We start from the raw sequence: 17,510 nt of genomic DNA on the forward strand, positions 1-17,510 counted from the left end.
AACCTTAGGTACCGATAATGATCTTTGTGAATCGGTATGTGAAGGTAAGCATCTTTTAAATCTACAGTGGTCATGTATTGACCCTCTTGGATCATAGGTAAAATTGTCCGAATAGTCTCCATCTTGAACGATGGAACTCTTAGGAATTTGTTTAGGATCTTTAAGTCCAGGATTGGTCTGAAAGTTCCCTCTTTTTTGGGAACCACAAACAGATTTGAGTAAAACCCCTGTCCCTGTTCCGATCGTGGAACTGGATGGATTACTCCCATTAACAAGAGCTCTTGTACGCAGCGTAGAAACGCCTCTTTCTTTGTCTGGATTGTTGACAATCTTGACAGATGAAATCTCTCTCTTGGAGGAGAGTATTTGAAGTCCAGAAGGTATCCCTGAGATATTATCTCTAGCGCCCAGGGATCCTGAACATCTCTTGCCCAAGCCTGGGCGAAGAGAGAAAGTCTGCCCCCCACTAGATCCGATCCCGGATCGGGGGCCCTCAATTCATGCTGTTTTAGGGGCAGCAGCAGGTTTCCTAGTCTGCTTGCCCTTGTTCCAGGACTGGTTAGGTTTCCAGCCCTGTCTGTAGCGAGCAACAGCTCCTTCCTGTTTTGGTGCAGAGGAAGTTGATGCTGCTCCTGCTTTGAAATTACGAAAGGAACGAAAATTAGACTGTCTAGTCTTGGCTTTGGCTTTGTCCTGAGGCAGGGCATGGCCTTTACCTCCTGTAATGTCAGCGATAATCTCTTTCAACCCGGGCCCGAATAAGGTCTGCCCTTTGAAAGTTATATTAAGCAATTTAGACTTAGAAGTAACATCAGCTGACCAGGATTTTAGCCACAGCGCCCTGCGTGCCTGAATGGCGAATCCTGAATTTTTCGCCGTAAGTTTAGTAAGATGTACTACGGCCTCCGAAATGAATGAATTAGCTAGTTTAAGGACTCTAAGCCTGTCCGTAATGTCGTCCAGAGTAGCTGAACCAATGTTCTCTTCCAGAGACTCAATCCAGAATGCCGCTGCAGCCGTGATCGGCGCAATGCATGCAAGGGGTTGCAATATAAAACCTTGTTGAACAAACATTTTCTTAAGGTAACCCTCTAACTTTTTATCCATTGGATCTGAAAAAGCACAGCTATCCTCCACCGGGATAGTGGTACGCTTAGCTAAGGTAGAAACTGCTCCCTCCACCTTAGGGACCGTTTGCCATAAGTCCCTTGTGGTGGCGTCTATTGGAAACATTTTTCTAAATATCGGAGGGGGTGAGAACGGCACACCGGGTCTATCCCACTCCTTAGTAACAATTTCAGTAAGTCTCTTAGGTATAGGAAAAACCTCAGTACTCGTCGGTACCGCAAAATATTTATCCAACCTACACATTTTCTCTGGTATTGCAACTGTGTTACAATCATTCAGAGCCGCTAACACCTCCCCTAGTAATACACAGAGGTTTTCCAGTTTAAATTTAAAATTTGAAATATCTGAATCCAGTCTGTTTGGATCAGAACCGTCACCCACAGAATGAAGTTCTCCGTCCTCATGTTCTGCCACCTGTGACGCAGTGTCTGACATGGCCCTAATATTATCAGCGCACTCTGTTCTCACCCCAGAGTGATCACGCTTACCTCTTAGTTCTGGTAATTTAGCCAAAACCTCATTCATAACAGTAGCCATATCCTGTAATGTGATTTGTAATGGCCGCCCAGATGTACTCAGCGCTACAATATCACGCACCTCCCTCTGAGCGGGAGATGTAGGTACTGACACGTGAGGCGAGTTAGTCGGCATAACTCTCCCCTCGTTGTTTGGTGAAATTTGTTCAATTTGTACAGATTGACCTTTATTTAAAGTAGCATCAATACAGTTAGTACATAAATTTCTATTGGGCTCCACTTTGGCATTGCAACAAATGACACAGGTATCATCCTCTGAATCAGACATGTTTAACACACTAGCAAATAAACTTGCAACTTGGAAATACAATTCAATTAGAATAATATTAAAATGTACTGTGCCTTTAAGAAGCACAGAAGATCTATGACAGTTGAAAATTAATAAATTGAAACAGTTATAGCCTCAATCCTTGTAAACAACACAACTTTAGCAAAGGTTTAATCCCATTAGCAAAGATAACAAATTCTGAAAGCAGGAAACAAATAACAGAATAAACGTTTTTTATCTCAGTCAAACTATAATTCTCACAGCTCTGCTGAGAGAAATTACCTTCCTCAAAATAAGTTTTGAAGACCCCTGAGCTCTGTAGAGATGAACCGGATCATGCAGGGAATACAATGAGTTGCTGACTGAAATATTTGATGCATAGAAAAAGCGCCAAAAAACGGCCCCTCCCCCTCACACACAGCAGTGAGGGAGAACAGAAACTGTCAGAAAAACAGATTAAGCAACTGCCAAGTGGAAAAATAGTGCCCAAACATTTATTCACACAGTACCTCAGCAAATGAAAACGATTTTACATTCCAGCAAAAACGTTAAACATAATCTCTAGTTATTAAACAGCTTTATGTATTTCTTACAGTGTAATTCTAGTGAAGTACCATTCCCCAGAATACTGAAGTGTAAAGTATACATACATGACATTATATCGGTATGGCAGGATTTTCTCATCAATTCCATTGTCAGAAAATAAAAACTGCTACATACCTCTATGCAGATTCATCTGCCCGCTGTCCCCTGATCTGAAGTTTACCTCACTCCTCAGATGGCCGAGAACAGCAATATGATCTTAACTACTCCGGCTAAAATCATAGCAAAACTCTGGTAGATTCTTCTTCAAACTCTGCCAGAGAGGTAATAACACACTCCGGTGCTATTTTAAAATAACAAACTTTTGATTGAAGATATAAAACTAAGTATAATCACCATAGTCCTCTCACACATCCTATCTAGTCGTTGGGTGCAAGAGAATGACTGGGAGTGACGTAGAGGGGAGGAGCTATATGCAGCTCTGCTGGGTGAATCCTCTTGCACTTCCTGTTGGGGAGGAGTAATATCCCAGAAGTAATGATGACCCGTGGACTGATCACACTTAACAGAAGAAACATATTTTTGTCTGTGCACGTGTCTTTTGTCTGCCCACAGGGGCTTTTTGTCATTACATGTGTTCAACTGGGTTCCACTAGAGCATTGCTTCTTTAAAGCTGACTTAGTTATGTGTTTAACCCATTTGCAAGCAACTGTGCAGTAATAAAATGAGACATTCAAGCATTGTTTTTTGTGCACTTTTATGTCCCTTTAATGTCACATTTTATTTTGTCAAAGCTGCAATATATAATTTTCTAGTCAATTCAGATTGGTTAGAGATTGAAAGTAATAATTAGACACATGCAATGCATTCTATACAATTACTTTACAATGTGTTTATTTCTCTTGAATTACTATCTCTGTAAAATTAAATGCATACTATTTTTTTAAGATAAGCATAAAAGAATAGCTGTTGGATTCAAATTTGCTGATTGCATGATGTTAATTTAGGTGGATGAAAGCAGAAGATTTAAGGTGTTTCTTTGGAGGAGGCAACAAGATCAAAGGTTAGAGGTTATCATGCGGTGCTCTCTTTGTTATGGTAAGGAAAACTTAATCCTTTAACAAAATTGATTGTAAAATTAATGTTCTAATAAAAAATTAAATGGTTTAATTTGTAAGAGCATGTTATTTTTGCAATATTGTCCCTTGCTGACTATATGCCAGATTCGCTAAAGCTTTCTACTCAAAATATATTCTCTGAAAAATACACATCAGTGCTATGAGATCCTTCGCAGGATTCTATAAAGACACATTTTACCTAGAGAGCTGTGTTTCTCAATAATGGATGTAACCTAATTTTTGTATGCAACAGAGATAAGTTATAGTTTATAGTGCTTAATAAACACACACATAAGTTACAGCTTATAGTGCTCAATAAACACACATGTAAGTTACAGTTTATAGTGCTCAATAAACACACATGTAAGTTACTGCTTATAGTGCTCAATAAACACAAACAAGTTAATCTTATAGTGCTCAATAAACACACACGTAAGTTACAGCTTCTAGTGCTCAATAAACGCACACGTAAGTTACAGCTTATAGTGCTCAATGAACACAAACAAGTTAATCTTATAGTGCTCAATAAACACACACGTAAGTTACAGCTTATAGTGCTCAATAAACACACACATAAGTTACGGCTTATACTGCTCAATAAACACACACATAAGTTATGGCTTATACTGCTCAATAAACACACATATAAGTTACGGCTTATACTGCTCAATAAACACACACATTAATTACGGCTTATACTGCTCAATAAACACACACATAAGTTACGGCTTATAGTGCTCAATAAACACACACATAAGTTACAGCTTATAATGCTCAATAAACACACACATAAGTTACAGTTTATAGTGCTCAATAAACACACATGTAAGTTACAGCTTATAGTGCTCAATAAACACAAACAAGTTAATCTTATAGTGCTCAATAAACACACACGTAAGTTACAGCTTCTAGTGCTCAATAAACACACACGTAAGTTACAGCTTATAGTGCTCAATGAACACAAACAAGTTAATCTTATAGTGCTCAATAAACACACACGTAAGTTACAGCTTATAGTGCTCAATAAACACACACATAAGTTACGGCTTATACTGCTCAATAAACACACACATAAGTTATGGCTTATACTGCTCAATAAACACACACATAAGTTACGGCTTATACTGCTCAATAAACACACACATAAATTACGGCTTATACTGCTCAATAAACACACACATAAGTTACGGCTTATAGTGCTCAATAAACACACACATAAGTTACAGCTTATAATGCTCAATAAACACACACATAAGTTACAGTTTATAGTGCTCAATAAACACACACGTAAGTTACAGCTTATAGTGCTCAATAAACACACACATAAGTTACAGCTTATAGTGCTCAATAAACACAAACATAAGTTACAGCTTATAGTGCTCAATAAACACACGCATAAGTTATGGCTTATAGTGCTAAATAAACACACACATAAGTTATGGCTTATGGTGCTCAATAAACACACACATAAGTTATGGCTTATAGTGCTAAATAAACACACATAAGTTATGGCTTATAGTGCTCAATAAACAGAAACATGTTAATCTTATAGTGCTCAATAAATACACACGTAAGTTACGGCTTATAGTGCTCAATAAACAAAAACAAGTTAATTTTATACTGCTCAATAAACACACAGGTAAGTTACGGCTTATAGTGCTCAATAAACACACACATACGTTACAGCTTATAGTGCTCAATAAACACACACATACGTTACAGTTTATAGTGATCAATAAACACAAACAAGTTAATTTTATAATGCTCAATAAACACACACGTAAATTACAGCTTATAGTGCTCAATAAACACAAACAAGTTAATCTTATAGTGTTCAATAAACACACATGTAAGTTACAGCTTATAGTGCTCAATAAACACAAACAAGTTAATCTTATAGTGTTCAATAAACACACACGTAAGTTACAGCTTATAGTGTTCATTAAACACACACGTAAGTTACAGCTTATAGTGCTCAATAAACACAAACAAGTTAATCTTATAGTGCTCAATAAACACACATGTAAGTTACAGCTTATAGTGCTCAATAAACACACATATAAGTTACGGCTTATAGTGCTCAATAAACACACACATAAATTACAGCTTATAGTGTTCAATAAACACACACGTAAGTTACAGCCTATAGTGCTCAATAAACACAAACAAGTTAATCTTATAGTGTTCAATAAACACACACGTAAGTTACAGCTTATAGTGCTCAATAAACACAAACAAGTTAATCTTATAGTGCTCAATAAACACACACGTAAGTTACAGCTTATAGTGCTCAATAAACACACACATAAATTACAGTTTATAGTGCTCAATAAACACACACGTAAGTTACAGCTTATAGTGCTCAATAAACAAACATATAAGTTATGGCTTATAGTGCTCAATAAACACAAACAAGTTAATCTTATAGTGCTCAATAAAAACACACGTAAGTTACAGCTTATAGTGCTCAATAAACACACACATAAATTACAGCTTATAGTGCTCAATAAACACACACGTAAGTTACAGCTTATAGTGCTCAATAAACAAACATATAAGTTACATCTTATAGTGCTCAATAAACACAAACAAGTTAATCTTATAGTGCTCAATAAACACACACGTAAGTTACAGCTTATAGTGCTCAATAAACACACACATAAATTATAGTTCATTTTGCTCAATAAACACACACATAAATTACAGCTTATAGTGCTCAATAAACACACACATAAATTACAGCTTATAGTGCTCAATAAACACACACGTAAGTTACAGCTTATAGTGCTCAATAAACACACACATAAATTACAGCTTATAGTGCTCAATAAACACACACCTATATTACGACTTATAGTGCTCAATAAACACAAACAAGTTAAGCTTATAGTGCTCAATAAAAACACACATAAATTACAGTGTATAGTGCTCAATAAACACACACATAAGTTACAGCTTATAGTGCTCAATAAACACACACATAAGTTACGGTTTATAGTGCTCAATAAACACACACATAAGTTACAGCTTATAGTGCTTAATAAACACACACATAAGTTACGGCTTATACTGCTCAATAAACACACACATAAGTTACAGTTTATAGTGCTCAATAAACACACACATAAATTACAGCTTATAGTGCTCAATAAACACACACATAAGTTACGGCTTATACTGCTCAATAAACACACACATAAGTTACAGTTTATAGTGCTCAATAAACACACACATAAATTACAGCTTATAGTGCTTAATAAACACACACATAAGTTACGGCTTATACTGCTCAATAAACACACACATAAGTTACAGTTTATAGTGCTCAATAAACACACACATAAATTACAGCTTATAGTGCTCTATAAATACACACGTAAGTTACAGCTTATAGTGCTCTATAAACACTTATATAAATTACAGTTTATAGTGCTCTAAAAACACACACATAGGCTTATGGTGCTCAATAAACATATATGTTACAGATTATAGTGCTCTATAAAAACTTACAGAAAATACAGTTTATAGTGCTCAATAAACACACACAGAAGTTGCAGCTTATAATGCTCAATAAACACACACATAAATTACAGCTCATAGTGCTCAATAAACACACACATACGTTACAGCTTATAGTGCACTATAAACACTTACAGAAGTTACAGCATATAGTGCTCAATAACCACATACATTATAGCATAGTGCTCAATAAACACTTACATTATAGCATAGTGCTCAATAAACAAACATAACATTATAATTTACAGTGCTCAATAAGCACACATAAGTTACAGTTTATAATGCACAATAAACACATACATATCTTATAGTGCTCTTTAAACACACATAAGTTACAGTTTATAATGCACAATAAACACATACATACAATACATCTTATAGTGCTCTTTAAACACACATAAGTTACAGTTTATAATGCACAATAAACACATACATAAATTACATCTTATAGTGCTCTTTAAACACACATAAGTTACAGTTTATAATGCACAATAAACACATACATACATTACATCTTATAGTGCTCTTTAAACACACATAAGTTACAAATTATAATACTCAATAAACTCACATAAATACAGCTTATAGTGCTCAATAAACACACACATAAATTACAGTTTATAGTGCTCAATAAACACACACATAAGTTACAGTTTATAGTGCTCAATAAACACACACATAAGTTACAGCTTATAGTGCTTAATAAACACACACATAAGTTACGGCTTATACTGCTCAATAAACACACACGTAAGTTACAGTTTATAGTGCTCAATAAACACACACATAAGTTACAGCTTATAGTGCTTAATAAACACACACATAAGTTACAGCTTATAGTGCTTAATAAACACACACATAAGTTACGGCTTATACTGCTCAATAAACACACACATAAGTTACAGTTTATAGTGCTTAATAAACACACATATAAATTACAGCTCATAGTGCTCAGTAAACAAACATTGTAGACAGTCCCTCGTAATCCAATCCTGGCCTTGAAATCACGTGATCACATTGACGATTGCGTGATTTAATTTTCCATGCAAGTCTTTACATTGGAATTTTGTTCCGATGTTAAACACTTGCTATCGCATGAAGGGGTTAAGTGTATTGAAAGTGCAACGTGAAAACTGTAATTACAGTACCCTTTAAAAAAAAAAAAAGATTGGCCTAGATTATAAGTGAAGCTTTATCTATATAGTGATCCTGCACTATGAATAGTGCACCATCTGGTACCACAAGTGAATTGTAAAAAATATTTACCAGAGAATGTTAAAATGACAGTTTCATGAGTAACATCTAATTGCTTCATTCTAGTTCAAATAATTTAAGCTACTCAGTTAATCATATATTAAAATCGCTATTTAAGACTGAAAATACTTAAATTCACCTTTAGATGATGAGTTTTATGTTTCTTGTAAATAACTAATCTGTTGATTATGGGCTAGATTACAAGTGGCACGCTAACATTTGCACATGTGCAATGTTAGAATATCTCAGGTGCGTTAATTTGTGTCAAGTTGAATGTAAATGCGAGCGTAATCTAATTTAACAAGCGTCAGGTTAGCACAACTGAAGACCTCACGTTAAGGATTAGGGATCAAATAAAAGATGGACCAAACACAACATAAATACATTAAAATATACTGTTACACTCATATAAGCACTATCTGATAAAAAAAATGTCATCTAAATATGAATAATTTTTTTATAAGGATTCAAAGCTATATGGTACATGATCAGGTATTTAACTGTAAAGGGCTGTAATATATATGTGTGTCTAAAAATAATAATTCTATAATACTATTTAATAATGTGTTTTACTGTGTATTTTCTGTAAATATTTAACATTTCAATGTTCTTCAAATACAGGAAAGTGTTATTTTTATTTTAAATAAATATTTCTATAAATATATCTGTATATACCTATAACTATATATCTACTCATATAGATATATATATAGGTATAGATATATATTTTACATTAACATTATTATGTATATATATATATATATATATATTCAATAATAAAAATTATATTTACGCATATTTTACATTCCATTGTAATGTGCTTCGAGTTTCACACTTTCGATCAAGCACGCTGTCGGGTTAGTGCACATGAAGAATTAGTTATCTTAAGGTACATTATGTAAATATTAAGTATTAAAAAGTATTAATAAAGATTATTAATTATTATAGATACTGTGAAAAATAAATACATATATATATATATATATATATATATATATATATACAGAGAGAAATGCACTCACAGGAATGAGCATCCAGCTCAATACCATTGTTAGCCTGTTCTATGGCGATTTACCACCTGGGTGCAACTTCTTTCAGCCCAGCAATGCTTTTCACAGAGTAAAACTTTCCTGTAGTATATCAGTCTGATCCCGCCTATTACGGTCAGTCCAGCACCGAAATACCAGGCAATTCTTCTCTGAACAAGGAACACAGCAACCCCAAACGATCGTTTCGGCCTTCATTGGGCCTCGTCAGTGAGGTGTAGCCACATTCCTCTAAGCACACTGAGCAAGGAGTCCACGTCCGGTTGCCCCTTTTTCCCTTAGGGAGACTATATACATATATATATATATATATATACCCACACATATTATATACCGTTTTTCTCGCCATTAAATGGACTTTCTAAAGATACCATTATTTTCATCATATCTTATAATTTACTATAAAACAAATTATAAAATATGAGGAAAAATGGAAAAAAACACACTTTTTCTAACTTTGACCCCAAAAATCTGTTACATATCTACAACCATCAAAAAACACCCATGCTAAATAGTTTCTAAATTTTGTCCTGAGTTTAGAAATACCCAATGTTTACATGTTCTTTGCTTTTCTTGTAAGTTATAGGGCCATAAATACAAGTAGCACTTTGCTATTTCCAAACCATTTTTTTTTTCAAAATTAGCGCTAGTTACATTAGAACACTAATATCTTTCAGGAATCGCTGAATATCCCTTGACATGTATATATTTTTTTTTAGTAGACATCCTAAAGTATTGATCTAGGCCAATTTTGGTATATTTCATTCCACCATTCCCCCGCCAAATGCGATCAAATACAAAAAATCGTTCACTTTTTCACAAATTTTTTCACAAACTTTCGGTGTCTCACTGAAATTATTTACAAACAGCTTGTGCAATTATGGCATAAATGGTTGTAAATTCTTCTCTGGGATCCCCTTTGTTCAGAAATAGCAGACATATATAGCTTTGGCGTTGCTTTTTGGTAATTAGAAGGTCGCTAAATGCCACTGCGCACCACACGTGTATTATGCCCAGCAGTTAAGGGGTTAATTAGGGAGCTTTTAGGGAGCTTGTAGGGTTAATTTTAGCTTTAGCGTAGTGTAGTAGACAACCCCAAGTATTGATCTAGGCCAATTTTGGTATATTTCATGCCACCATTTCACCGCCAAATGCGATCAAATAAAAAAAAAACGCAAATTTTTTCACAATTTTAGGTTTCTCACTGAAATGATTTACAAACAGCTTGTGCAATTATGGCACAAATGGTTGTAAATGCTTCTCTGGGATCCCCTTTGTTCAGAAATAGCAGCCATATATGGCTTTGGCATTGCTTTTTGGTAATTAGAAGGCCACTAAATGCCGCTGCGCACCACACGTGTATTATGCCCAGCAGTGCAGGGGTTAATTAGGGAGCTTGTAGGGAGCTTGTATGGTTAATTTTAGCTTTAGTATAGTGTAGTACACAACCCAAAGTATTGACCTAGGCCCATTTTGGTATATTTCATGCCACCATTTTACCGCCAAATGCGATCAAATTAAAAAAAAAAAGTTACATTTTTCACAATTTTAGGTTTCTCACTGAAAACATTTACAAACAGTTTGTGCAATTATGGTACAAATGGTTGTAAATGTTTCTCTGGGATCTCCTTTGTTCAGAAATAGCAGACATATATGACTTTGGCATTGCTTTCTGGTAATTAGAAGACCGCTAAATGCTGCTGCGCCTCACACGTGTATTATGGCTAGCAGTGAAGGGGTTAATTAGGGAGTTTGTAGGGAGCTTGCAGGGTTAATTTTAGCTTTAGTGTAGAGATCAGCCTCCCACCTGACACATCCCACCCCCTGATCCCTCCCAAACAGCTCCCTTCCCTCCCCCACCCCACAATTGTCCCCGCCATCTTAAGTACTGGCAGAAAGTCTGCCAGTACTAAAATATTTTTTTTTAAGCATATTTACATATGCTGCTGTGTAGGATCCCCCCCCCCTTAGCCCCCAACCTCCCTGATCCCCCCAAAACCGCTCTCTAACCCTCCCCTCTGCCTTATTGGGGGCCATCTTGGGTACTGGCAGCTGTCTGCCAGTACCCAGTTTGCAAAAAAATATGTTTTATTTTATTTTTTCCCCGGTTTTTCTGTAGTGTAGCTTCCCCCTCCCCACAGCCCAACACCCACCACCTAACTGATGTATTTTTTTAATTTGATTTATTTATTTTTTGCAATTTTTTTCTCATTTTCCTACAATTTTTTTCTGTAGTGTAGCGGTTCCCACCCGCACCCTCCCTGTGCACGCGCCCGCCCTCCCGTGCACGTGCGCGCGTCAGTGTGCGCCCCCTGGCCTCCCCGCCCACGATCCCGCCCCCCTCCACATCACGAAGGGCCATCGATGGCCGCCACCCACCTCCCGGTCCGGCTCCCACCCACCAACGCAATAAGCCACCGATCTCCGGTGCAGAGAGGGCCACAGAGTGGCTCTCTCTGCACCGGATGGCTTAAAACGGTTATTGCAGGATGCCTCCATATCGAGGCATCCTGCAATAACCGGAAAGCAGCTGGAAGTGAGCAGGATCGCTTCCAGCTGCTTTCCACACCGAGGACGTGCAGGGTACGTTCTCAGGCGTTAACTGCCTTTTTTTTGAGGACGTACCCTGCACGTCCTCGGTCGTTAAGGGGTTAAAGGGACAGTCAAGTCCAAAAAAAACATTACTGTTTCAAATAGGGCATGTAATTTTAAACAACTTTCCAATTTACTTCTATCACCAATTTTGCTTTGTTCTCTTGGTATTCTTAGTTGAAAGCTAAACCTAGGAGGTTCATATGTTAATTTCTTAGACCTTGAAGGCCACCTCTTATCTAAATGCATTTTGATAGTTTTTCACCACTGGAGGGCATTAGTTCACATGTTTCATATAGATAACATTGAGCTCATGCATGCAAATTTACCATGGAGACAGCTCTGATTGGCTAAAATGCAAGTCTGTCAAAAGAACTGAAATAAGGGGGCAGTCTGCTGAGGCTTAGATGCAAGGTAATTACGAAGGTAAAACGTGTATAATTATAACTGTGTTGGTTATGCAAAACTGGGGAATTGGTAATTAAGGGATTATCTATCTTTTAAAACAACAAAAATTCTGGTGTTGACTGTCCCTTTAATGTAAATATTTATTATAGAAGTACTAAACTATTGCAAATAATCTATAGCAAAAAATATATATGAAACAAAATACATAAAATATTCAACAGAAATAATCCTGTATATAATTTCACAAAAATATCACCTTTATTTACAATCAGCAATTTCTCCCATTTATTTTCATTCTTGTACTTGTTTTTAGTAGTTTAGAGCAGTGTTTTTATTATAGCTGAACTAGAGCACAGGTGAAATAATCAGCTGATCAGTAACCATGGTTACTAACTTGCTTTTACCCATCAGCTGATTATTTCACCTATGCTATAGTTCAGCTATAATAAAAACCTGACCTGTTGTGGGTACTTGAGGACACTGGTTTAGAGAATTGTGGATATAATAACTCATCAATATGAGGCTAGAGTTTGTTGCCAGCTCAGTATTATTACTATGTCGATCACTTAATAGCTATAATGACACAAAACCCCTTATTTAAAGGGATGGTAAACCCCAAAATTTTCATTTATGATTCGGAGAGAACATACAATTTTAAACAACTTTCCAATTTAATTCTATTATCAAATTGTCTTCATTCTCTTGTTATCCATTGCTAAAGGGATAGCATTGCACTACTGACAGGAAGCTGAAAATATCTATTTAGCCAATCACAAGAGACAAATGTGTGCAGGCACCAATTATATGTATGATATGTGCGTATTCGTTTTTTAACAAGGGATACTAAGAGAATGAAGCACATTTGAAAATAGAAGTGAATTTAAAAGTGTCTTAAAATGACGTGCTCTATCTGAATCATGCAAGTTTAATTTTGACTTTCCTATCCCATTAAATAAAGTAACGTCACTGTTTTTTAAATGAGGGGTCATATGATATATTTACATGATGAGGGGATATTAAAGGTCTCTTAAAAATGTTCCATATGTCCATTTTTCTGTCAGTTGATTTTTATTTCTCTGGTGAACAGCAACAATTGAAAATTGTGCTAACATAATGGGTGTGTTGAATAATTTTAAAACATTTATTTATGCCTATTCGAAAATATGACTCCAGTGTCCATCTATTCACTCATATACATTCAGTTCTGGATAGTAATGCATGCTAATGTCCTTTTGTACACAAATAAAAGCCTTACAACTTTTCATTTAAATATTTATTTTCAGACAAGTGCCGACCTGATGAAGAATGTGAGCTTGATCCACAGCCACCAACTGAAGTGGACATGGATATTGCTTTCATAATTGACAGCTCCCGTAGTATCAGAAGTAATGGCTTTGAGCATGTAAAAGATTTTGTGAGTGCTGTTCTGGATCACCTTGTTATATCACCACAGCCTCGGGTGTCAGACGTAGGGGCGAGAGTTGCTCTACTCCAACAAGCAGTCCCAGGATTCTTGCCAAACCGGAATATAAGTCCTGTAAAAACTGAATTTGACCTTATTAGTTACAATGATAGGAGTCTAATGAAAAGACATATTGAGGAATCCGTAACTCAGTTGGATGGGCCATCTGCTATTGGATATTCTGTTCAGTGGGCTATTGACAATATTTTCTCAAAGGCTCCAAAACCAAGAAAGCACAAAGTTATTTTTACTATCCTTGGCAGCAGGACAAGTTACTGGGACAGAGAAAAACTGAGAGATATAACACGAAAAGCAAAATGCCAGGGTTTTACCATGTTCGTCTTGGCATACGGAAAAGAGATAAATGATAATGAATTGAGTGAACTTTTCAGCTTTCCAAAAGACCAACACTTGCTGCACTTGGTTAGCATGGCCAAGTCTGAACTGGTGTATGCTGAGAGGTTTAGCCAGGCCTTCCTCAACCTTCTTAATCGTAAGTAACAAATTATTGAATGGAACAAGGAAAAGGGGATTTAAACATGATATTAAATTGATTTGCTACTTAGTTGCAACTAATTTAGTCCAAGTTAAAATGTAACTGTCTCCATTATTTTAAATGAATGCTTAAAAAAGAAAAATATTTTTTGTTCTTATACCTGTGAAGTGTGTTACTATCCAATAATAGAGTTGTGGTAATTGGCTAACCAGAGAACAATCTGTTTCTAAAAACACAAATAAATGGTTTCTTCCTTGTTAAAAAATACACATTTAGTTTAACTGCACTTAAGGTAGACACACATAAAGGATTGGACAGTACCTTTAAGTCTAGAACAATTATTGAACAAAATTATGATAGCACTATACTGTGTATAAATATAGAGTGGTATAGAAAGAAGCAGATTACAAGAAGTTAAAGTGATAATTATGTTGGCTTGGGACATTTTAAGACCTGTAAGAAGACATCTCTGTTGTGTTGCTGTAGAATTGAATATCAGTTGTAACCATCTAAAATAACATCTTGTTTGCTTTAATTGTTATTGTTTTTTTAATTAGCAAAACTCCTCCCACTACTTGCCTCATTTGGAGGAGCTAATTTAGGCTCAGGTCTGTAGACGTCTAGGATAGCCACTGTCATGATGTTAGAATAAAATGCAGTGTATTGCAGTCGTTATCAGTTAAAAAAAAGTATAAAGAAATATGGCAGAGTTAGAGTTGAGCGGTCAGCAGGGTACATTTAAAGTTCTTAGAACCAGAAAATCCACAATTGTCAGAGCTAAATTACTTGAAAAAGGAGCAAACTAAATACAAATATATATTGCAAAGGTGTTTCATTATGCATAACTAAACATTTTATATAAAAATCTCAAGCTGTTTAATTGTGCCTTTAATATACGTTCTCTTCCGTAGCTTGAAAGGGACTGTTGCCTACCTAAATATAACTGATGTTACTAAGAGCTTTCAAATGTACAGGGGGAAATGCATCATATAAGAAAGAGGATATTGTATTAGATACTTAGCTGGCGGTTCTCCATTTGGACAAAGATGCAGCTAAATTACAGATAAAAGTAATTTAACAAACAAAAGTAATTAAACTAGTGCAGGTATTATTCAAAATGATGATATATACAGTAAAAAAATAATATATATATTCATTCTATGGATTATTTAGAATATTTTAAATATGTATAATTATTTTTTATGTTTTTAATTAATATTTTTAACAGTTTATATTTAATATTTCAATAGCACGCATTGAAGATAGCAATTATTTATGAGTGTCAAACCCAACCCTGTTAGTCCTAAATTGCAAACCCTGATGTATGTTATGTATATTTTACATTCCTATATTCTTCATATAGAAAATAATGTACTTTTTCTAATTTAATATATATTTCTTTATACATATATCTGATACTGTTCATGTAACATACATATCTATATACTGTATCTATAGGAATATACAGTATATACAGGTTTGGGTATATATAGATATATATATAGAAATATGTATTTACAATAAAAAGTACATTGTTCTGCATATGAAAAACATTGGAATGTGAAATATTTATAATTCATGTCGGCTTTAGCGCACTTGAATAAATGCAATCAGGTGGCATGCGGGTATGGGTGTTCGTTTTTTTTTCCCTCCAGTTTTCATGCTCCATTGAAGTCTATGGGGAATACGTTAACATGATAGAGACTTTGCAAACTATCGGCTAGATTATGAGTTTTGCGTTAGAGGCTATGCGGTGCTAACAAGCAGTTTTGTCTCACCGCTCACTTACCTGCAGCACTGGCATTACAGGTTTTTACAAACCCGTCGCTAAAAGACAAGATGTGAGCGTTGAGCAAAATTTTGCTCATTACCTCACTCCAATACCAGCGCTGCTTAAGTCAGCGGTGAGCTGGTCGTACATGCTCATGCACGATTTACCCTTAGGAATCAACGGGGAGAGCCGACTGAGAAAAAGTCTAACACCTGCAAAAAAGCAGCGTAAAACTCAGTAACGCAACCCCATTAATTCCTACGGAGAAATAAAATTTATGTTTACACCTAACACTCTAACATGAACCCCGAGTCTAAACACCGCTAATCTTACACTAATTAACCCCTAATCTGCTGCCCCAGACATTGCCGACACCTGCATTATATTTTTTAACCCCTAATCTGCCGCTCCGGACACCGCCGCCACCTACATTATACTTATGAACCCCTAATCTGCTGCCCCCAACATCGCCGACACCTACATTATATTTATTAACCCCTAATCTGCCGCACCCAATGTCGCCGCAGCCTACCTACACTTATTAACCCATAATCTGCTGCCCCCAACGTCGCTGCCACTATACTAAATGTATTAACCCCTAAACCTAAGTATAACCCTAACACCCCCTAACTTAAATATAATTTAAATAAATCTAAATAAAATTACTATAATTAACTACATTATTCCTATTTAAAACCTATAAAATAAACCCTAAGATAGCTACAATATAACTAATAGTTACATTGTAGCTATTTTAGGGTTTATTTTTATTTTACAGGCAAGATTGTAATTATTTTAACTAGGTACAATAGTTATTAAATAGTTATTAAATAACTATTTAATAACTACCTAGCTAAAATAAAAACAAAAGTACCTGTAAAATAAAACCTAACCTAAGTTACAATAACACCTAACACTACACTATAATTAAATACATTTACTAAATTAAATACAATTACCTAAATTAAATTAAATTAGCTAAAGTACAAAACAAACAAACACTAAATTACAGCAAATAATAAACAAATTACAGATATTTAAACTAATTACACCTAATCTAATAGCCCTATCAAAATAAAAAAGCTCCCCCAAAATAAAAAAAATCCCTAGCCTAAACTAAACTACTAATAGCCCTTAAATAGCCAATAGAATGCGAGCTCAATCCTATTGGCTGATTGCATCAGCCAATAGGATTGAACTTCAATCCTATTGGCTAATTGCATCAGCCAATAGAATTTTTTCTACCTTAATTCAGATTGGCTGATAGAATTCTATCAGCCAATCGGAATCTAAGGGATGCCATCTTGGATGACGTCACTTAAAGGTACCTTCATTCGTCGGGTAGTCGTCGGATGAAGAGGATGCTCC

The 17,510-nt window shown here is 35.5% G+C and overlaps 1 protein-coding gene across 1 annotated transcript in view; it reads left to right on the plus strand.

Moving 5' to 3' along the window:
* The window catches only part of LOC128660439 (collagen alpha-6(VI) chain-like), a 534,497-nt gene that overhangs the window by 340,823 nt on the left and 176,164 nt on the right, over positions 1–17,510 (plus strand). The window contains exons 37-38 of the mRNA XM_053714286.1: positions 3,484–3,574; positions 13,697–14,368. Of these exons, the coding sequence (XP_053570261.1) occupies positions 3,484–3,574; positions 13,697–14,368 (763 nt within the window). The remainder of the gene's footprint in view (positions 1–3,483; positions 3,575–13,696; positions 14,369–17,510) is intronic.

The sequence above is a fragment of the Bombina bombina genome, chromosome 5, assembly GCF_027579735.1.
Source record: "Bombina bombina isolate aBomBom1 chromosome 5, aBomBom1.pri, whole genome shotgun sequence".
Classification (NCBI taxonomy): Eukaryota; Metazoa; Chordata; class Amphibia; order Anura; family Bombinatoridae; genus Bombina; species Bombina bombina.